Genomic DNA, 25,223 nt, shown 5'->3' on the forward strand with positions numbered 1-25,223 from the left:
CCACATGGCTCCGTGTGACCTTTGGCTATTTCCCAAGCTGAAAATGCCGCTAAAAGGAACCCGAATTTAGTCGAGAGAAGACATCGTGCGAAATCCGACAGACCAGCTGATGGCCATTCCAAAAGATGCGTTCCAGCAGTGTTTCCAGCAATGGCAGGAACGCTGAGAGAAGTGTATACATTACCAAGGAGACTACTTTGAAGGAGATTAGGGTTTTGTACCTCAAAGTCAATAAATTTATTTTTGCCGACCAAAGGTCCGATACTTTTTGAACAGACCTCGTATACTGTACATCACAAACATCCATTGTTATGGTAATTATGCAAATTTTCGTGTCTGTGCTAAACTGACTTTAAATACCTGTCCAGTGTAACAAAAACTACTGCCAGAGTGCAGCCTGTGATGGGATGAGATGGTACAACTTTAACTTCAGGGATGCAGCATGAGGGATGTCATGGTGCAATTCCATGCATTGCATCCCAATCAGCCCTATCCCTAACATAATACAATATTAAGAATGATAGCTAACTTTTGATGATGCACCAACATCTGGGAAGCCCAAGAGTTGTATGATGGATGATGCAGCTAGGGACATCATGGCCACATTTACAGTATACCCAACTACTTCCATTTGCCATGTGGCTCTGGAGGCAGAAATTGGGTCAACGTCTGTGCATGTAATTCTCAAGAGTTTCCGTTATCATCTGTAGAAGTCCCAATGTCATCAAGAGCATCTCCCTAAAGACCATAATGCAAAGATAAACTTTGCAGAAATATTTATGGATCTTAGCAACAAGGACCCTACCATTCCAGGAAAATTTGCTTCACAGACAAAGCACTCTTTTATGTTTGCGGTGAAATAAACTTCACTAACATGTGCTACTGGACACATGAAAATCCACATTTGGGCTGGATTACTAGACTGATGATTTCTTGGGCTGTTTTTTATTGATGACACCCTTAACTCCCAAAAGTACTTGGAGCTCTTAGTAGAGCATGTTAGACCACTTCTTATAGATGTTGCTTTTGATAACATCATTTTATATCAACATAATGGCATCCCCACCAATTGGGATCTTCCAGTTAGAGAATGGTTACATCCCACTTTTTCAGGAAAGTGGATTGGTGGAAGAGGTCCATATCCAAGGCCTCCCTGCTCCACTGATTTGACACCATTACGTAGCCCCTATAAAAAATTCTAAAGGACAGGATCTGTTCAACAGTCGCGTGGCTCTGGAGGTAATTGAAAACGTTGAAGATTTACAACAACACATAACCAACGCTTCCACACAGATAATGATTGACAGCTTAGGAAGGTTGAAGATGATTTTATGAGTCACTGTGTATACTATCAGATAGCACAGAGCACCCATTTTGAAAACCTCATGAAATGGATAAAATGTCCTTGTCAATAATTTCATTTTTCTTGGAATTTACAAGAAAACTTTTTCCTTTGTTTCAACAAAAAAGCATGAAATTAACATGTAATTTTATTTTAATAAAAAGTAAAATACATCTGGATACGAATCCAATTTTGCTTGCCATGTCCAATCACCAGGAACAATTATTTCCATTGCAGAGACAATGGAATCGTATCCAGATGTATTTTACTTTTTATTAAATTGTAATTCTGCCAGCCCTTTTCTACAAAGAAATATTATATTTTTAATTGTGTTGGGATTGTCACCTGAGGCCATTTTAAACTGTTTTGCATATTTGTGCAGAGGCATAGCCTCTAAAGAAAGGTTGTCTCTGCAATGGAAATAGTTGTTCTTGGTGATTGGACCATGGCAAGCAAAATTGGACTCATATCCAGATGTATTTTACTTTTTATTAAATTGTAATTCTGCCAGCCCTTTTCTACAATGTAATTTTATTCTTGATTTAAAACAACCTTGTAGCTATTGCTCAATCAGTACTGTATGTATCAATATATAGTACAAAGGTTACTATTCCTATTTTCGCATAATTCCACATAACATAACAACTGACAGAACACTGCATATTGTGCTTGCTGGGCAGCATTCTTACTTCACCAGGTACTACTATGGTGCATTATTTTCTGAATATCTTGTATATATTTTACTCAAACAACTAAATAGAGAATAAATGCCATTACTTTCATTTAGGATAAAGTGCAATATGTGAAATTATTAAATGTATTTATAATTCACACAGACAAAAACAAATGTATAATACACAACTTGACAAAACTGAGACATTTAAATATAATCATGAAACAATAAAAAAGAAAGTTTAATAGGCAAAAAATGATGAAATCGCAAACTTTAAAGATCTTAAAATTTGCATATACAAGTCGACCCCCTTATAACACTGTTGATTATTCTGTTTTATATGAATTCCATGTTGTACGAGTCACTTATATTTTACAATATGTGTGCCGGGCTGTGAACAGCTCACATATTTGTAAAATCTAAGTGACTCGTACAACATGGAATTCATATAAAACAGAATAATCAACAGTGTTATAGGGTGTCAACTGTATATTAAATTTCTTTAAGTTTAATTTCTTAAAATGTTTTCATGGGGATTATGAAAAGTGCTTTGTTTTTACATAGCTTTTATTCAGAAAGAATTTTTTAAATATGGCAAAAAAATATTTAAATTTCATAATACAATTGGATGCTGAACAAAATGACTCTCAATGAAAAATAGCACATCTGAGGAAAATATAGTTTTTCTGGAATATTTTAGTTTACATACAATTTTGTATTTACTCATGGTTATCCAAAGTTTTTATTTTTCAAATTTTCCAAAAATTAATGAAAATTCATAAAATACCAAACTATATAATTATATAATTTTAATAATCTAACAGTAAGGTCAGATTAATTATTGGGCTATAACTTAATGTTTATGAAATTNATTCAATTTTAAAAGTGCTTGGCGGGCCGCATAAACATGTTTAACGGGCCGCAAGCGGCCCGCGGGCCGCATGTTGCTCATCCCTGTTCTAATAGATTTTCTGTATTTATTTTCATATAGTAAATGTTTTGTAATACTGGTTCATCAAATTTGTTTCATAAATATTCAATCTGTCTAATATAACCTGACTTGCTTTAAGAAACATATTCAGGGTCTGTATTGGTAATTCCATCTGTTATTCCCTGACCTATTATGACATTATTCCCCTTTCCATTATGTAATATTCAAAGCCTATTTAAGCCCATTTTCTAAACAATTATATAAATTTTCATTAGAAAACACTTTATTCACTTACAAAAAACAAAAAACCTAGCTAATTACATAATTGATTTTTCATGATGTCTTGTTTCTGTCATTTAATTTAAATAATCACGAAATCTTTTATTTAATAAATTTTATTTAAATAAGAAAAAGACTCACATTGCACCATAAAATCAAATTTTCTTAACTAGATGTTATGCAGGTCAAAAAAAAGTTGGGAGGGTTGTGTGTAATGGGACACAACTATAATTATTTAAGCAGTGAATCCTTCTTTGTGTTATTAGAGGAAGGGTAAGATGTAAACAAATAAAGTCTTGGTAGTTATCACATTCCAAGTCAATATCTATCCTGGTTCAGGCAGCAGTGCACTAAAAATATTGTCAGAGTTCATGCACTCTGTTTTCTTACACTCTATATGTAATCTGCATCGTTCAGCATTAGTCATTCTGGGCTTTTCTGTTCCTTTTAAATTTTTCTTTCCAATGATATATGTTTCTTACATTTCTGTTCATATTTCCTTTCCAATCTCTTCAACATTATGAAAATTTTCTCCAACCTACATAATTATCGGCTTATAACTTTACAAATTCTATTTTATCGGTTATTACTTACTGCTAAATAATATTTTGTAGATCCCATCATCCTGTAAAATCAACACCAATTTCAATGTTCTATATCTTCACAATCCAAAGTTTTGCTGCCCAAATGTTGTTACACAGCATTGCCATTTTCAGTGTTCACATGCAACTGCTACCCCTCCCCCTCTGCAACCGCACACCCCCAATATGCACCATTTTAAATACAGACATAAACCTTCTATCCAATAAAATTTAAATTGTTACATCATTGTTTATAGTTTATGAGATATAAACATGACAAATATAGTCATTTTTTTGTCACTACAGTTTTCTTAGACCCCCCCCATATTGAATTGAATTTAAAGACATATTCAGATCAAAAAGCGACAGATGGATTCTGCAGTATTTGTAGATTTCCTGACTTTTTCTGCTAAAAATCTTATTCCTGACTTCCAGGTCTATATGAACCCTGCATATTATTAACAACTAAAATTTACAATGCATGTACAGTACTTCTAAGCCTTTTACTAGTGTAAAAATTCTACTATTTTTCAACTAAAATTTAATTTTGATTATTAGTCACTACAACTTCAAGATATATTTTAAGTGTATTACATGAGTTTATTCAATTATGGAATAATATACAGACAACACATGATTAAATATTCAATATCAGTAAGAAATCACTATTTAAAAACAATTTTAAAATTTTAAAATGTTCTTTCTGTATTTGTACCCAAACAAAAAAATCTTTAGAATTAATAATAATAATAATAATATGCATTGAAAAGGACATTGAAAATTAGAAGGTTTTAAATTGAAATGGAAAGTCTGTACATTTAATATAATGTGCTATAGTTTACCTCATTTAAAGTTAATAAAATAAAATGATGATGATGTTATAAACAATAAACATTTTTATCAAAGAAAAAAATATCAAAATTTTTTTAAACCTAATTATTTATTTTGAGATTTAATTATTACATTAGCAATTTACCTGGAATTGAAACTCCATATACAACACTATCTTTATTTCCAACAATTTTGCTAATAACACCTTCAACTTCCGTAGTTGAAACATTTTCACCTTTCCATCTAAAAGTATCGCCAGTACGATCAACAAAATACAAGTAACCATTTTCATCCATAACTAATGTATCGCCTGAAAATATAAAAAAATTCAGTAATGTATTTGTAAAAATTTATATTATTTTTGATTTTATCAAATTTAAAAAGTCACTTTTTTTATATATAAAATACCTGACAAAAAGGCAAAATCTCCATGTTTAAAAACATTTCTCACAATTTTTTTGTCATTTGCTGATGAATTTACATAACCATCAAATGAACGAAGTGGGTCCGAATTAATAATCTTTCCTACTAATTCACCAGGTTCACCTGAAAAAAAAATCTTTAGGATTAATAATAATAATAATACAGAGTATAATAAATTGTAAAATTATGTTTTAAAACTGTGTTTCATTTCAATATCAATCAATCAAATCATTCATTTATTTGGTGTGGCTTCTGGATTTACAAAGAGGGTACAAATACATAACAACAACATTACTTACAGTACAATATATTTCTTATTATCTAGGTACAATTATGTGTAACTTGAAATTAATAAAACTATTTTAATAAATAAAAATATTTATAAAGTTTAATTACATCACAGAATTTTAAAATGACTTCTTTATATGATGATAATTTAAGTGAATTGATAAAAAAAAAATCCTTTAAATGTTCAGTAAATTTGAAGGATACAAACATTTTCTAATATTTTCAAAAAAGAAAAAGGACAATTGGAATAGGCTGTTATATTAATTCTGTGACCTTCTTAATAAATTTACTGCATTTAAAAAAAACAGTAAATTATTAAGTCGCAACTATTTAATCAAGGATTTGATCTTACAAGTGAAATTTCTTAACAGATAACATCAAGGTGTCCTTAGGGAGATAGGAAAGTTTCCAAGAAGCTGTGCTTCTGCTCTATGTACAGATTATCTTGAACCCAATATTAATAATAATAAATAACGGGTCTTTCAACAAGAGGTGTCATTTTAAATTTCACACCATTTTTCTACTGTCAACATACAACTATCATTGTGGTGACATCTGACAAGTAAAAACTAGGAGGTTTTCAGATATATATTGATACACACTTGCACAATGCATTTAAATAGTAAAAATTCACTACAAAAATGGTGAAAATATCGTGGAGACAGTTCATAAAGTTCGTACTACTTTTGGTCATCATCAAGTGACTTCTTGCACAGCTATAGTGAATTTAATCAATAAATTTGAACGTCTCAGACAAGTTAGTGATGTGAAGGCTCCAACTCGTGCTAGTCTGGCCAGGTCATCTGCAAATATCGCCACTGTAGCTGAGAGTGTGGCTGAAAACTAAGGTTTGTGCATTTCAAGATGATCACAGGAATTAGGGATGTCACAAGCCAGTTTGCACTGCATTTTGCATAAAGATCTTAGCCTATATGCTTATAAGTTGCAGTTGACACAAGAATTGAAGCCAGCAGATCACACACAATGCCATACATTTGCTGATTGGGTGCTGGAAATGCATGAACAAGATCATGATTTTTTTAAACAAAATTATTCTGAGTGATGAGGCTCATTTTCATCTGTCTGTGTATGTAAACAAGCAAAACTGTTGCATCTGGGGCTCCGAAAACAAGAGAAATAGTCAAACAACCTTTCCAACCACAATGAGTGACAGTTTGGTGTGATTTTTGGGCTGGCAGTGTAATTGGGCCATACTTTTTCAAAAATGCTGCTGGTTCGACTGTTACAGTGAATGAATTGCATTACCAAATGATGTTGACTGACTTTTTTGACCTAAAATTGATGCTATGGATGCAGACAACATTTATTTTCAGCATGACAGCACCACCTGCCACACAGCTCATTGTGACCGTAGGGTCGGCACCTCTTTGGCGCCCTGTCAGGAGACCTGAATCTGACACCACCGAGTCTCTGGGGGACTCGGAAATCGCGACGTTACGTCTAAAGATTCGCGAGCGGTAGTGTGTGAGCGCTTGGATTCGGAGTAGAGGTGAGGAGAGAGACGCGGAAGTAACTTACTCGGACTCCATAGTAACAAATAAATAACGATTTTAATTAAGTCGAACTAAATACTATACAGAGATACTAAATACTATCGGCATATTATTGTTCTTAACGATACTAGGCCGCGGAGAGAGAGAGTTTACAACCGAATCGCGGGTTGATAAATACCTTGTCGATGGACAGTTCTTTGAATCTTGAATGGACAGTTCTTTGATGGACAGTTCTTTGAATCTTGTCGTTGAATCTTGAATCAGAATCTTGTCCGTTCACTGGGGTGGAGGCACGGAGGAGTGTAGAGGCTTAATCCAGCACGAATGTTTTTCTCGGGTTTAATCCTGGTCGCGGTTTTAATTCGGTGTTACGGTTTTAATCCTGGGGCACGGTTTTAATGGTTTGGAGGACGACTTGGTTGGGCGGGCTTGAATGACGACTTCTGTAGAGGGACTTCGGATGACGACTGACCTCGGGATCGTTTTCTTTTCTCTTTTTTTTTTCTCTTGGGTTTTTTCCATGAGGTCAGGTGATGGCCTTTAACGGTCGCACGTCCAATATGGATTCTCCATCAAAAGTTCCTGGTGACACATCCCTGACTAACTTGATTCGACTCAACAAGGAACAAACTCCGTGGGAAATAAATTTTATGGCTTTTAGCCTAACTCAATAAAACGTTCGAATTTAATCGATTAAAGTTTCTAATAATTCAAATTTAAAATAACACTATATTGTGGGTTTGTTCGTCCCTCACATCATGAAACAATGGCTCTATTGCATGAAAAATTTCCTGGACATGTGATTTCTCGAAATGGAGACTTCAATTAGCCACCAAGATCATGCGATTTAACACCATTAGACTTTTTTCTTTGGAGCTACATTAAAGGTAAAGTCTACACCAATGCTCCAGCAATTATTCAAGCAGTCAAAGACATTATTACAACTGCTATTGGCAAAATACAACCGCTATTATGTGAAAACCTAATGAAAAATTTCATCAAAAGAATGACTGTTTGTAAGAAGAGCTGAGTCGGATATTTGGCAGATATTGTATTCCATTACTAACCTAAGAGTTTGTACTTTGGATTAAAATAAAAATATCATCACTTTTCACAAAAATATTGTGTTTTTCTGTTGATTTAAAATGACACTTCTTGTTGAAAGACCCTGTATATGTTATCAAGAGTTTTCAATAGATATTCAACCTGCTTCAATTTATTTGTATTTTTCATTTTGATACAGCAGAATAGTTGAGGATATAGCATGCGATGTGCAATTCAATCAACAAAGCATTTAGCAAAGAGGGATAAATTTCCTAAATTTAAGAAAATTCCTCAGGATTCATCTTTTGGTAAGTATTTTTAACATATTTATTATTTGTCTTTACCAATTTTTCTGAATTGATTATTAGTTGTTCAATCAACAACAGAATAGAACTCCAACCCTGTGGAGAAGTTCTATTTTACAAACTAGACCTGCTCTACATAAATGTACATAGTTCATCTGTAAATATCATCATTTCCATTTGTATATATTCGTTATCATCATTTCCATTTGTATATATTCGTTATCATCATAGTATATAAGTATATAATCATTTTTCATTTTTATTTGTTTCTTTTCTTCATTTTATATATAAATATATACCATATTTACTGACGTATAAGACGATCTCGTATATAGGATGAGGCATGACTTCAGAGATCAAAATAAAGAAAATTAGATTTATTATTTCATTCTAATTTTATTTTGTTTAATCACAAATAAAATATTATCATAAAATGCATGTATTAAGGCAAACACCATGTTTGTCTTAATATGTGATAAATGGAAAACAAAACCAAAACACTGTAGTGCACATAGCCTGAAAACATTTATTTTTAATGAATCAAGCATATGACAAATGAACATACTGTCAAATCCTTTCATGGTGTCTTTGCAGTGCACAGTGGTACCATTTCAGAATGTGGTAATATTCATTAAAAATAACAATTTAACTAATATAAAATAACTACATTTATAATCATTGCTAAGTGACCAGTATTTCATTAATGATTTATAAATAACAAGGAACTATTTTCTGCAGACGAATGAGATGTAATGCAGTTTTTAATTGATGGACATAGGATTAAACCAATAAACAACTGGGTGTGTCTTCATTTGTTTACAGTAAGAACCAACTTATGATAAATAGACTGTAGATCTATAATGGCAGCATGAACTATACTCAGTTCACAGAAATTATTGCAAAAATGCAAAGAACCCTTTGCTCGCATGTATAGAACAACCTAGGTTTTTGAAGCAGTGAAAAATGAATGAAAACCTCATCTTTTACACGAGTAAATACAGTAATTCCTTCCATAATTATTTAAAAATTTATGAAATTCTACATATTGGTTTTAATATTTTGATCATTTAAAAAACCCAATCTGACATTTCTGACACCAATATTGAATTATTTCTATTGAATTGACATTATAATATAGAATGCACTAAATGTACTTTGTACCAATTTAAGCCACCCTATCAAGACAGTAAAGACAACTATGAATTGAGTTATGACATATATATGTCATAACTCAATTCATAGTTGTCTTTACTGTCATAACAATCAAGTTATTACAGTCATCTATCTAACTCTGTTCTGGAGAAAATTTTAAATTGAAATCATCACATGACTTCCAGTCCAGACTGGAAGTTCGTATATAATTAATAAGGGTCTCCAGTTCCAAGCTTTCCATATCTCATCTCGATTTTAATCTATCTAACTCCATTCTTGAGATTAACAAAGGACAAACAGAGGGAAAGTATAGATCTGAAATTTGAAAATTGTAGCCCAACAAGCATAATAAATAATAAACTACAATACAATGAGTAAAAACAAATGTGACTCAAACAAACAAACAAACGACTTAATATATATTTACACAGCCAAGATGAAACCAATAAAAGGAAAACAGAATGTAGCTATTAAGCTTTTTAAAACTGATTCAGTAGGCAATCTTTGATGTTCCCAACTAAGGATGAGGATGACTTCAAAGGAGGAAGGGAAGCAGACTATGAGACTGGAATTAGATTTTAGCCTTAATTAGTAACAAAACATGAATTAACAAATTGAAATTTAAAAAATTAATAAAACTAAAATAAAAATAAACATAAGAAATTATAAAAATCATATCCAGAACATTACAGTTGTTTATTAACAAATTTGTCCAAAACCTCACCATCATCAATAAATATTATAAAGCACTTCCCATTTAAATGTATGTATTAAACTATTTCAATATCTCCAGAGTTATCAATAGAGTTTGAAATGTTTTACACAACAAAAGTGATTACATGTTAATCATAATTAAAAGAAAAGAAATTGAATTAAATAAGCATGCTTAAAACTGAATAATAAAGACAATGTAAATTTATAAAGTTTATCAATTATCACTTAAATGAAAAGGATTATACAAATAAAATGTCAACCAAAACCCAATGCATAGCAAATAGACACCCACAATTGCCATAAATGATTGGGCTATATTTTGGAAATAATAATTATGAATTACAAATAAATTTGGAGTAGGTATAAACTTCGGCCCTCGTGTCAAGGTATGATGGATACTCTCCGGTACCGTAATGTTTGTAAAGTTATAATAAGGAACCTCCATTGTATTAGGTTGTTTTCTGTGAGAGGTTGACCGTAACCAACAGAACTTTTTGTTCAACTTCTTCCTGGTTTGGNACTTACTTAAAAAAAAAAAAAATTAATTAATTTAGAATAAACTGGAAGAAAAGAATCAGCCCAAAGCGGGGCTCAAACCCGCAACTCCCACTTACCATGCAGATGCATTGCCTAACACCTCCCTCTAGTGCCAAATTTATTTGTAATTCATAATTACTATTTCCAAAATATAGCCTGATTATTTAAAGCAATTGTGGGTGTCTATTTGAAAAGGAATTATTAATCTATTTGGCATTTCATTCCAATTTGAACAAAACAAAAAAAAAAGTTTAATAGCAATTTGGATTATTTTAATTAGAACATTGATAAAAATGATAAAAACAATGAAATGAATTTTACTAATGGTCACAGCAGTTTTTTTAGAATTATAACTGAAAATATATTATGTTATGTGGTGGTTACTAATTAAATATAATTTTGAGATTTATAGAAAATATAATAATGTATTTAATACTTATAGATAACTTTTTATACTACAAAATTTATGAAATAAACATTTTATTCATACCTGGGCGGCACTTAATGCATAATCCTTTATTATTTCGAATAGGTTTTCCTGTTTCATCAACTTTAATTAATGAAATTGGATAAACACTTGGGATAATCATTGAAGTAAATCCAACACATCCTACTGTGTTATCAATGTTTACTGAAAATATTTTATAATTAAAATATTTGAACTGAATAATTTACTAAGTAATATAATGAAAAATATAAATTATTAAAAATAAAAAAAGAAGAAAATTATCCCAATAATAATAATAATATCTAAATTAACTATAAAAATTTTAAATAACATTCATATAATTAATTAATAGAGGTATAACTGATACTGAACCAATACATTAGCATATAAAATGTTCCTGATATATCAAATGCTCTACAAACCAATTCCAACGTAGGGAACTTTCTGATTCACTAATATATTGGTATCAGTTCAGTATCAGTAATCATCTGTATTAATTAATAATTTGTAACACTTTAATTTATACATGAGCCGCCGGAGGGGTTGGAAATGCCTCTCCTATCCAGCAACAGGTTGGTGACCTACTTTCTTGTCAAGGATGGAGTTTACGTTCTGTTATGCATTATGCGAGTGAGGAGAGTCAGAGAGGTCGACGATAAGATGATGGTACAGTCAAATAAAAACACCATTTTAAACAAACGAAGAGTTTATTTAACTAACTAACGACATTAAAGCTTACAAAACTCCTTCTAATTCCCATATGAGAGAGAGAGTTTACAATAATATTCCATACCTCCTGAGAGGCTATCAGAATGATAATTCTCCTGTAAATTCGGTAAATTGCCAGAGGTCCTACGGGTTCTGGAATAGGTCTGGCAAGATAGCAGTATTCAACTTCTTCCGACAAACTTCGAGCAATTTCCCAATCAGCGACTCCCCCGAGAGGAGAAGAAGTACACCTTTTATACTTTTTTGTGGTGGGAAAATTAGTCAGGTAACCAATTGTTTTAGCAGGTGTGGGGTTAAAGGTGGTCCTGGGCTGCAATAAATTGGAAGTTGGACTTTAACCATAAACATTAAGTCTTGCAGCAGACGAATGCTATTGTTAGATGGTCGAATGTTTATGTTAAAGGGGAGAGTTGTAAGTTGCTACTTGATATATTTATATAAATGAGTTATTTGATTTCTTTTTTTCTGACGATGAGTTTTTTTCACAGTAAGGCGATAAATTTATTTAAAATATGTTAAATTTGTTTAAAATTTTAGGAGGAAGGTAAAAATGGTTTGCACACAGGTCGGATCTCACATTTATATATCTCCGCAAATTTTAATAATAATTGATCATCATTTTTAAGATTAACAAATGTTCACGAAATACTTTATGAAACAGCATCTGAAAGATTACAATTGCTCTGAGTCTAGTTCTTACAAAAATAAAAGCATTTCAAAAACTGAAAACATTGCAAATGGATCAACTCAAATTGCAATATTACTGTGAGCCCACAGATTTTTAAGGGGATCCTAAAATTAATGCTAATCAGTTTTTTCTGAAATGTAAACATCCCTGTAAAAAAAAGGAAAGTCAGATCGGAAGTCAGTGGGAAAGTTGACACTTAGCTGTCAAGAATGCACCGTCATCGTCAACAATAGACGATCATGCGACCCCTTTCCCATAACGATTGCATAAAAGCGAGAGCTACAGCAAGCTTGGGGTGATCAAAAGGAAGTTGTACTTTAAATAGTACACATTTAGTCTCTGAGTTCCTGATCCTGTTGAGAAGACCACGGACAACGATTCTGCCTAGAGACCAATCATCACATACAGTTCCTTCTCTCATAGAGGTATTTTTAATAGCGATCTGAGAACTCTCTCTCCACAGCTAAGGGGAATAGGCTTAGCTAAGAGCTACCCTTTTTGTATAGAACTTCATTAATATTTAACCGCATTTAACCGTGTCTAGATTTCTTTAAACTCCTGTAATCTAGATTTAGTCATATAATAAATGCTGTCTCCTGTCACTCCAAAACACAAACACCTGTCAACTTGCTCAACTCACTCGCCACTCATGAAAAGCCATCCAAAAAACAAAGTGGGCAAGTTTTACCAACTCAACGTGTAAGTGGCAATTAGGGTACTGATCCTGACCCACGTATTCTCACATTACCCTTAGAAAACAGTTTTCTCAATATTCATAATATATTAATGAATCAGTCTATTCATAAATATCTTTAAGGTCAAAGTATCAGAAATCAGACTTTTGAAACAAACAGAGTATAAAAAAATAAATGCAAGAAGTAAGAAATGGGATATTATAAGAAAAGAATAAATCTGAATAATTCTCAAGTTTTATTGACATTTTGATGTTTCAATTAAATTGATGGAAATATCAATTGTCCACTACTAAAACTATTGTTTATAAAGTGAATTTCAAAAATTTTGGAGGTGAATTGAGCACTTTTATGAAAAAAGAGAGTCCTTGCTGAACTGTTGGAAGAACAGTCCTCTCCACTTCAATGTATACTCTAGGTTCTGTCTGTCTTCTGAGATTAATATTATAAAGTTTGATCTTAGCATGAGAACACCCCTTAACTAAACTTTAAATCAAGGTCTGTCAGAGGAGCAGATCTGACTTCTTGGGGAAAGCAAAAGGAGAAAATAATAATAATTAGAAAATACCAAGTACACATGCGTAACAATAAAAGAACAATTAAAATGGTCAACAGATTATTTAATAAATAATAATAATAATAATAAATAAGAACAACATAGTTATAAAAATTAACAGTGTTAGTAATAAGCTCAATGGTTATCCAAAAAATACAAATTATGAAACAATAATTATTAATTATAAGCACCAAGCAATATGCTGAAACAATACTCCAATCATGTCACAGTTTAACCTTTGTCTAACAGTTCTAAAAAGTTCAACATTGCCATATCATAACCATCCTTTTATATCAGTTAGTTTATAGCTGCCACATACATCATTATGTATGTTAAGGCGCATGAGCATCAGTTTTACGTGCTTGCAAAAACTTTTAATTTAAATTTTACTTATTCCTAAAAGTTAAGTTCCAAAACGGCTAATATCATTACTGTTTAAATTTAAATATTCCGTTCGAAATCTTTTTGTTATTCAAACTGCCTAAGGACGACGTAAGTAATTACATCGAAAGCACTTGCAGAAATAAAACATTTCTTTTTATTTCTTTAACGCCTTTTTATCTAAAAGTTTTCAATTGAGTTAATACAACTGTTGGCATAACGTCCAATCTAAGTATTTAGTATACCTAACATACTTAATATTTTACCACCAAATAAAATGGTTTCTTTTGATTTGACTGTTTTTTTATTTTATATTTTTCCGCTTCCTTCCAGATGTAAATGTCATGAGACACAGTATTAAAACAGATAAGTATCAGTAAGCTTAATTTACTTTTGTTTTTCCTCATCAGTAGTGTAAAGTAGTCTCCACAACTAAACAAAATTCCAAAAATAAATGTAACCAAAAATAAGCAGTTAAGAAAAATTAAGTCAGCTTTCTCTCAAAGTATATTAAAACATTGTAAACTTTTCATCAATAAATCAAAATTTGAAAATAAGAATAATCTTTAGCCAAACTGATCACCCATATCCATTCCTTTTCATGTGTAGTATTAAATATACTGTATTTTTGCAGATTGTCTAGCATGTCAGTCTATCTGGGGAAACCATGAAATAAGATTTCCATACAGTAAAAACTGGCACGTTGGTTTAAGTGAGATTATGCATCCCTCTCTAGACAGCACATAAAAAAAAAACCAAACAAGTTACATCACATTAAAACAAACAAGTTTTTATTTTAAAACTATGAAACTGTCAGCATTATATCAAAAACTATGATTATATATTTAATTTCTGCATTTCATCTTATTTCTAACCATGTAAAATAATCATAGAATGCTGAAATTGCTTTTCTTATTTTTATTTTATTGTAATTTGATCCAAAAATGAAAAAATAAACATATCAAATTTCAGATACTTGCTGTAAATTATCTCAACTTACACTGACTTGTGATCAACATTTACTTTGTGAGGAAGGTGTTATTTTTAAGGTCAGAGTAGATTGTCAGTGCAACCCACACTGACTAACTACTACTACTGCTACTACTACTAATGTTAATAAGCTATTAATTGTTTTATTGTCCTGTAAACAAAAACACTTCCTAATTTTAAGTCAGTCAAATTTACAATGTTGTTATTTTATTGTACTCAGAAGAATGTTTTCTTTAACATTTGTTTAACAACTAGTTTTGTTAGATCTGATTAATTTTATTTTTTAGTTGCAATTTAACTGGCATGCTGGTCTCCCCTAATTATATGTGGCATATCAGTCAATCTGCAAAAATATGATATATACATACATATATATATAAAATAAATGAAAAATAAAATATTTTTATTTATCAGGTCAGTCCATAAGTTCGTGCGTANAAATAATTATGTTACATTTTCATAAAGTTAGATGATTATTATTTATTTGCTTAATGATTATATCATCACAAACTGAAAAATTTATTTTTTTATTTTTTTTATCTGATGGAAACTTTATGAACAATTTATATAAATACTATTCTAATAATGTACTAAGTAAGTAAGATTTAACTGTATATATTCATCAAAGATGCTCTCCTAAACATTGTATTTGTTGTGAATCACAAGAGTTACAGTTTTTCATCTTTATTCAATTGTTACTTTTTATCATAAAACTTTACAATTTAGAAAACATGTACAATCTCAATTTTATATTTTTTCTCTTAATTTTTATGGTTTTTTAATTTTATGAGAATGTCAATAGAAATAATATATTCATAAAAATCAATAGAAAAAATATATTCATATGAATGCCTATATAAATAGTTAATTTATATAGGCATTCAGTTTAAAGAAATAATAAACAACTCAATTTAAAGAAAATTAAAAGTTTATTATAAAAGAAATATTTTAAATTTTGTAAGGTAAATTAGATTAAATTTACTAAAAAAAATAGCTGGAAAAGGATCTTGCTTGACTGACTCAGCACTCAAACAGGAGGTTAAGGGGACCATTATGAACTCTGATAATTTTCAGTTACACTATAATATAAAATTTAAACAACAACAAAAGCTTAAGATGTGTAACTTTATTGAATTATGAGAAATTTCTCTATTTAAAAAAATATGTAAGTTTAAAAACACTAAGACACAATAGCACAAAATTAAAATTTGTGTGATATCATCTGTTTAAAAAGAACAAGTTTAATCTTCACAACATACTGATTAATTACAAACTATGCAGATGGACCTATATTAGTTGAAAGTGATTCAACCACACATGAATTATGTGCAATTAATTTACATTTGACAGTATTGCAAACCTGAAATAACACATCATATAACTAGTACACTAAATACTTGTCCCTGATGCTTTGCAATAATTGAATTGCAATGCATCAGGGACAAGTATATTGCAATAATAAACTGTAAAATTTTAGATCTTACAATGTATAAAGTTTATATAATAACCCATTTTACTTCTCAGTACTATAGTAAATTAAACAGCATGTTTGATATATACATACAATACATGACAATAATAAATACAAATTCTAATATTAATTTAATAAAGAAATGCAAAATAACTTACAGTGCAATTATATTTAATGCAATCATCCCAAAATTTTGAAGCTGAAAATTTATTTCTGATAGCTAAAGAACTTCCAAATATAAGACACTGTGCACATCCAACAATGCTTCCTGCTGTATGATATAAAGGCAAAGACGAATATACAATGTCATTATCTTTAACATTTTTTAGATATTTTACTGCTGCCCCCATCCAAACATATCTAGAACAAATTAAAATTTATTTTTAAAGTAATACATTTAAGAAAAATAATATATAATCATACAGCTATTTTATATATAATAATAATAATTTTTATGTTGTTCAAAAAGACATTATATGTATTTATTTAATTCATTTATATTACTTTAATATGTGTATTTTTCTATTAAATAATTTTAAATATTCAGTAAAAAATAATTTATTAGATAAAAGTTTAAGAGCATTGTCTATCAGTATTAATGAGGTTTTGATGAGTAAAACACAAAATAAATACAAAATGTATTGCAAGCACTTCTCACATGTATAGAATGGTTTCTTCAGGTGAAACAAAACAAAGTTTAGAACATTGATACGAATTTTAACATTAACAATAATATGTTCTAATTGAAGTGCACATGTTACTTTTAAATATTTAACATTAATTTGCACTAATTGGAATGCACATGTTAAATTTAAATGGTGCTCTATTAAACTTACACATTTAATTAACAGTGAAACCCTTCTAGATAGTTCTAGAAGGGTTCTCAATCACTACTTTACACCCTTGGAATGCATCTTCCACCTTTGTATAATGTGAAGACTGCAACTGTTTATCTGGAAACTTTATTAATTGAGAAATTGGAGCCATGTAATAGGCTCATTCTAGAGCTCCAAAAAATGTGGGTTTCACTATTTAATAACTTAAAAAATTAAATTGCAGCTGCCAATAACTAAATGTGTAAGTTTAATAGTGTACCATTTAAAGATAAAAAAACTGTTTTCCTAATTTCCATTTCTAAATACAATGATTCTATTGATATTGCAAACTTGAATAAAAACTGTGAACTTAATATATCTCAAAATATTTTGGTTCATTTGTGATATAGGATTAAATATTTTTTATACATGTGATAAAGGAAAATTTTCCTTTATCACATGTATAAAAAATATTTAATCCTATATCACAAATGAACCAAAATATTTTGAGATATATTAAGTTCACAGTTTTTATTCAAGTTTGCAATATCAATAGAATCATTGTATTTAGAAATGGAAATTAGGAAAACAGTTTTTTTATCTTTAAATGGTACACTATTAAACTTACACATTTAGTTATTGGCAGCTGCAATTTAATTTTTTAAGTTATTAAATAGTGAAACCCACATTTTTTGGAGCTCTAGAATGAGCCTATTACATGGCTCCAATTTCTCAATTAATAAAGTTTCCAGATAAACAGTTNGCGGGAAATAAATGCCTTCCGGGAGGACTTTTATGGGAAACTGGCCTCCTATTCAGTCGTTATAGGCAAGGAGAAAACCCGGAAAACTCCAAGCAGCCAGCCTGTCCGACCGTGGCGCGAACCCACGACGAACCTCCCAGTCTTTAGGGTCTGGTCACCACTACGATGAGCGGCAACGGAGACCACTCGCCCACTGGTGGGGGCTAAATGCTTCTATTCAACACTTTAGATAAATTTTTTACTATAATATGTTGATCTCTAGCCAAAATGAACTTATATAAATTGATAATTTTACACTTACACATACTCAAGTCTTCTATTTAGACTAAAAAAACTAAAACTGCTACTCTGAGATTTTAATAGATAAATATAATGCTAAAATGCCTGTAGAAATCTAACTCATTACATCTAAAAATTATAAATTCAAGGTCTTTAAAACTTTCTTCCTAAAAATTTATTTTCAAAAATGGAATTCTTGTCTTTCATAAATACAGAAAAAATTCACATTCTAATCTTAAGATATTGAAACAAGTACAGTACTTAGTAATAAGAAGATCAATAAATAATTGAAAAATAAGTCATATGAAAAAACAGTTGACCAAAATCAGACTAAATATTTAATAAAAATATCCTCATAGTCTATCTGATGATAAAACAATTATAATTAATTTCATTTATCAGCATAAAATAAAAACTACATATTAAAAAGTAAAGTACATTAATATTTAAAATTTAAAATAAAATTATCTAAGATAATAGTTATTGTTGTTATTGATTACAACTGTCTATCTTTCAAAAGTACTGTTCATTAAAAACTAAAAAATACAGATTTGTATGCTTATGATATATTACAATCATAACATGTAGATGGATAAGGGCAATGCAGCTAATTACTTAAGTATAAAATTTTGGACAAATTTTCTAAATCATTGTTTCAGAATTTAATATTATTTTTCCAGAATATTTTCATTTGCACAATTTTTATTTCAAAAATATCAGACAATAGTCTATAGCAAAAATATCAAACTTCTACAGAAGAAGAATTACTATCATATTTAAAAATTATTTTAGTTACAATAAAAACCATCCTAACACTCTCATATTCATTTGCTGTGATGCATGAGAGAAGCATGGACTGCTACAGATTGGCAGCACATTGTCCTTAGTGATGAATTTCAATTTTGTTTGGGACAGACAACAGCTACGTTAGGGTATGGAGAACCACTGTTGAACACTTCACTCACACCTTTACTGTTGAGCAACACAATGTCCCAAGCATGCTGATCTGGAAACCATCTCAACAGCTCTAACAAAGGAACAAAGGACATTGACAGCATAGCATTACATTGAGGAAATCCTACATGTCTGCAGTCTTAAGCTGCCTTTCATGGCAAATGGCAAACAGCTATTTTCCAGCAAAATAATGCTTGACTACTCACAGCTACAGTTTCCCAGAAATATCCCTGTTATGTTTCCATATTTCTTTTATCTCCAGATTTGTCACCCATTGAGCATTTGTTAGATCAGATGGGTGCCAGCATCAGTCATCTACAAGTGTGAGGGATCTAGAGCAGAAGTTGCAACATTTGTGAGCAAATCTGTTGCAGGACAGCATACAGTACCTTTATGCTTCCATGCCCAACTATATTGTCACTTATATCTAGGTAAGAAAAGATTCTATAAGGTATTAAAGATTGCTTTTAAAATTGTACAATTCTTCCACAGGAAGTTATCCCTTTGCTAAGATATTGTAATCACTTATTACATCATACATTCACATTAATAAAGTTTCATTCAATTCCAAAGCCTCCTTGATATGTAACTTTCTGTCAATGAGTGTATTCAATAAAAATGATGAATGTGATTAAAAAATAATCATGTCAAGAAATGTTTTAGTAGATAAAATATTTTGTATGCATTGTCAAACAACTTTCTTAACATTTTTCAAATTAATCACTGAGCTTTATTTAATTCATACTTAAAACATTATAAATGAAAATTTACAATTTTGAAAAATATGTATTTAAGAAACAAGAGTATAATAACAAATGTCAAATTCCTGAAAGTAAGAAACAAGCTACACAAAATTTATAATGATAAATGATAAACTTTTGGATAATAAAATCTTTATTATCTGGCTTCTTAAAATTATGGAAGAAATTTAAATTAGGAAAGCATATTACATTAATACAAATGTGATTATATAAATAATAAATTAAAGCACCAACTCCACCTCTGTATACAAGGTGCTTTACTTTCATAAGTAAAGCACCATAGGAGATTGTGCTGAGAAGCTTATAGGCAAAGCATCAGGAGCAAGTGTACAGTATATTGGTAATGTGATGCCTCATTTCAGATCTGCAATATTGTCAAATTGAAATTAATTGCACATAATTGATATGCTTGGTCAAATCACTTTCAACTAATCTAGGTCCAGCTGCATATCTCTGTAATCCACAACTAGGTATGTTGGGAAGATTGAAGTTATTCTATTTAATACTAGAAACAATACTGGTTTTTTTATTAGTGTTACGTTTAATTTTATATAATTAAAACTAAAAATAATAATAACCCAATAATGTGTCATGTTCTTACTATCATCTGCATATTGAGTATTAAAAAGAACAAGTTTAATCTTCACAACATACTGATTAATTACAAACTATGCAGATGGACCTATATTAGTTGAAAGTGATTCAACCACACATGAATTATGTGCAATTAATTTACATTTGACAGTATTGCAAACCTGAAATAACACATCATATTTTAACACTTCAGTGTAAAAAGTATTACATTAGACTGGAATTTTTAACAGCAAAACAAGATTTTTCTCAAGGCCATAAAATATGCATGAACTTGTGGACCGACCTGATACAATGTACTAACTGTCCCACAACAGCATCTACTTTACGTTTAGATCATAATGTTTTTCATTATGATAAAGAATACTTAACAATTCAATTTTATGTAAATAAAAGTTTAACTTTGTGTAAATATCTTTTAATTATTAATATGATATTCCTAATATTATTTTATTTGACTTACTAATATTTGCATTTCCTTCTGTTGAACCATAAAATTCTCCAATTTCTTTAATTCCAAAACGATTCTTAAACTGTTCCCAGATTTGTGGACGGAGTCCATTTCCAAACATTAGTCTTACTTTGTGCTGTTTTTCAACTGGTCTTTCTGGTTGTGCTAATAAATAGCGACACGTTTCACCAATGTAATTGGCAACCTATGAAATAATAATTATAAAAAGATTACAAGTAGTTAAAACAGAAAAATTGTTTATAATCCTACTCTAGCAGCTCTTAATTCACTGAGTGGAATAATGATCTATTATATTAAATATATATTTTATCAATATTTAATTTTCTTTTCTGGTTTCATTTCCATCAATAAATTCCGTTTCTAATATGCACTATTATTATTATTATTGTTATTTTTTAAATTTCAAAATCCTTCATCATTATAATTATAACAATTATAAAAATTAACCTAGTAGATAAATCCATTTAAATATTCTGTATAATTATTTTATATAAATGTTACAATACTTTTTTAAACTAAACTATGCAATAAGAATCAAACAAAGCTCAAGATCACTATTAAAATTTGTAGGCTTAGATCTAAGACATATGAAAATAATAATCATACATCATTAGATAATAAATATTACATCACACACACATGCACACAGTGATTGTAATTACAGTATCCATTTTCATTAATGTCTACAGAAATATTTAGTAGTACAAATGCAATTAAATTTAGAATAATAACATTTCAGGATATGCAGAACATATTTCTGTAAAACTAAAAATTAGTACCAAAACTCATCAGGCTCTGGACATGACAGACGAAACACTAGGAGAAATGATTACCGACTGTGAGACAAGTGTAAACAGTTGCAATGGCATCTTTGTTTACCATCCAGAGATAGGTAGAAGCATCACTACAAAACTCTCTCTCTTTCTATACTATTAACAGATGACTAAGAGGCAAATTTACATGCATGACAATTGCTATGCATCCTGCCATCCTAACACTCTCATATTCATTTGCTGTGATGCATGAGAGAAGCATGGACTGCTACAGATTGGCAGCACATTGTCCTTAGTGATGAATTTCAATTTTGTTTGGGACAGACAACAGCTACGTTAGGGTATGGAGAACCACTGTTGAACACTTCACTCACACCTTTACTGTTGAGCAACACAATGTCCCAAGCATGCTGATCTGGAAACCATCTCAACAGCTCTAACAAAGGAACAAAGGACATTGACAGCATAGCATTACATTGAGGAAATCCTACATGTCTGCAGTCTTAAGCTGCCTTTCATGGCAAATGGCAAACAGCTATTTTCCAGCAAAATAATGCTTGACTACTCACAGCTACAGTTTCCCAGAAATATCCCTGTTATGTTTCCATATTTCTTTTATCTCCAGATTTGTCACCCATTGAGCATTTGTTAGATCAGATGGGTGCCAGCATCAGTCATCTACAAGTGTGAGGGATCTAGAGCAGAAGTTGCAACATTTGTGAGCAAATCTGTTGCAGGACAGCATACAGTACCTTTATGCTTCCATGCCCAACTATATTGTCACTTATATCTAGGTAAGAAAAGATTCTATAAGGTATTAAAGATTGCTTTTAAAATTGTACAATTCTTCCACAGGAAGTTATCCCTTTGCTAAGATATTGTAATCACTTATTACATCATACATTCACATTAATAAAGTTTCATTCAATTCCAAAGCCTCCTTGATATGTAACTTTCTGTCAATGAGTGTATTCAATAAAAATGATGAATGTGATTAAAAAATAATCATGTCAAGAAATGTTTTAGTAGATAAAATATTTTGTATGCATTGTCAAACAACTTTCTTAACATTTTTCAAATTAATCACTGAGCTTTATTTAATTCATACTTAAAACATTATAAATGAAAATTTACAATTTTGAAAAATATGTATTTAAGAAACAAGAGTATAATAACAAATGTCAAATTCCTGAAAGTAAGAAACAAGCTACACAAAATTTATAATGATAAATGATAAACTTTTGGATAATAAAATCTTTATTATCTGGCTTCTTAAAATTATGGAAGAAATTTAAATTAGGAAAGCATATTACATTAATACAAATGTGATTATATAAATAATAAATTAAAGCACCAACTCCACCTCTGTATACAAGGTGCTTTACTTTCATAAGTAAAGCACCATAGGAGATTGTGCTGAGAAGCTTATAGGCAAAGCATCAGGAGCAAGTGTACAGTATATTGGTAATGTGATGCCTCATTTCAGATCTGCAATATTGTCAAATTGAAATTAATTGCACATAATTGATATGCTTGGTCAAATCACTTTCAACTAATCTAGGTCCAGCTGCATATCTCTGTAATCCACAACTAGGTATGTTGGGAAGATTGAAGTTATTCTATTTAATACTAGAAACAATACTGGTTTTTTTATTAGTGTTACGTTTAATTTTATATAATTAAAACTAAAAATAATAATAACCCAATAATGTGTCATGTTCTTACTATCATCTGCATATTGAGTATTAAAAAGAACAAGTTTAATCTTCACAACATACTGATTAATTACAAACTATGCAGATGGACCTATATTAGTTGAAAGTGATTCAACCACACATGAATTATGTGCAATTAATTTACATTTGACAGTATTGCAAACCTGAAATAACACATCATATAACTAGTACACTAAATACTTGTCCCTGATGCTTTGCAATAATTGAATTGCAATGCATCAGGGACAAGTATATTGCAATAATAAACTGTAAAATTTTAGATCTTACAATGTATAAAGTTTATATAATAACCCATTTTACTTCTCAGTACTATAGTAAATTAAACAGCATGTTTGATATATACATACAATACATGACAATAATAAATACAAATTCTAATATTAATTTAATAAAGAAATGCAAAATAACTTACAGTGCAATTATATTTAATGCAATCATCCCAAAATTTTGAAGCTGAAAATTTATTTCTGATAGCTAAAGAACTTCCAAATATAAGACACTGTGCACATCCAACAATGCTTCCTGCTGTATGATATAAAGGCAAAGACGAATATACAATGTCATTATCTTTAACATTTTTTAGATATTTTACTGCTGCCCCCATCCAAACATATCTAGAACAAATTAAAATTTATTTTTAAAGTAATACATTTAAGAAAAATAATATATAATCATACAGCTATTTTATATATAATAATAATAATTTTTATGTNTTGTTCTCCCTACATCAAACAAAATACATCTGCAAAATAAAAATAATGAATTCAAGAAAATTCTTCCAAAAGAATTGACATATTGTAATTTATTTGCAAGACAATACTGTACTTATTGTTTATTTTCATTTATTAAAAGGATACAAGGCTGCCCAAAAACCTTGACAATCAATTCAACATTCAACAACCAATCAATTTAAGATTCTTTATGAAAAATCTTTCTTATTTCAAAAGAACAAAGACAAAATAATGATTTTCTACGTCAATCAATTTTCAACAATGAAGAAAACAGATATAAATAGTAGCTGGAATGTAGTCTTTATTTAATAATTCCAAATGAAACATTTATAAAAAATTTCTTTCTTTGAATAAAAAATTTAGCTGTCATTTTAATCATAGTTGTTTTCATTAGATATTACTAAAATTATTAACATAATTTATTAATTTAATTGCATTCTATGTTAGTACTAAGCATACAACATTTAAAACTGTAGAATGTTAAACAAATACTAAATATATAACTGCGTACTTACCACTTTGAAGACTACTTTCAAAAATAACAGCTTTGCATTTAACAACAGTTAAACAATGAACCAATGTTTCCAATCTCAAATTATAATTTATTAATGCAGGAATCACTCCTATCTTAGAAAGTCCAAGCCATATACAAACAAATTCAGGGCAAGATGACATAAACAGGGCAACATCATCACCAGGTCTAAATCCCAATTCAGCAAAACAATTTGCTATTCTATTAGCATATTCTTCTACCTAGACAAAAGAAATAATGAAAAAGG

The 25,223-nt window shown here is 30.0% G+C and overlaps 1 protein-coding gene across 1 annotated transcript in view; it reads right to left on the bottom strand.

The window, feature by feature from the left end:
* Positions 1-25,223, bottom strand: part of LOC111637677 (long-chain fatty acid transport protein 1-like) — a 55,138-nt gene that overhangs the window by 5,048 nt on the left and 24,867 nt on the right. Inside the window, exons 3-9 of the mRNA XM_023383239.1 lie at positions 24,956-25,197; positions 24,126-24,327; positions 21,196-21,388; positions 11,105-11,245; positions 5,046-5,183; positions 4,783-4,947; positions 530-669 (exon numbers count right to left, since the gene is read on the bottom strand). Coding sequence (XP_023239007.1) covers positions 530-669; positions 4,783-4,947; positions 5,046-5,183; positions 11,105-11,245; positions 21,196-21,388; positions 24,126-24,327; positions 24,956-25,197 — 1,221 coding nt within the window. The remainder of the gene's footprint in view (positions 1-529; positions 670-4,782; positions 4,948-5,045; positions 5,184-11,104; positions 11,246-21,195; positions 21,389-24,125; positions 24,328-24,955; positions 25,198-25,223) is intronic.

The sequence above is a fragment of the Centruroides sculpturatus genome, unplaced genomic scaffold (assembly GCF_000671375.1).
Source record: "Centruroides sculpturatus isolate CEXI.00-Female unplaced genomic scaffold, Cexi_2.0 scaffold697, whole genome shotgun sequence".
NCBI classification, from domain to species: domain Eukaryota; kingdom Metazoa; phylum Arthropoda; class Arachnida; order Scorpiones; family Buthidae; genus Centruroides; species Centruroides sculpturatus.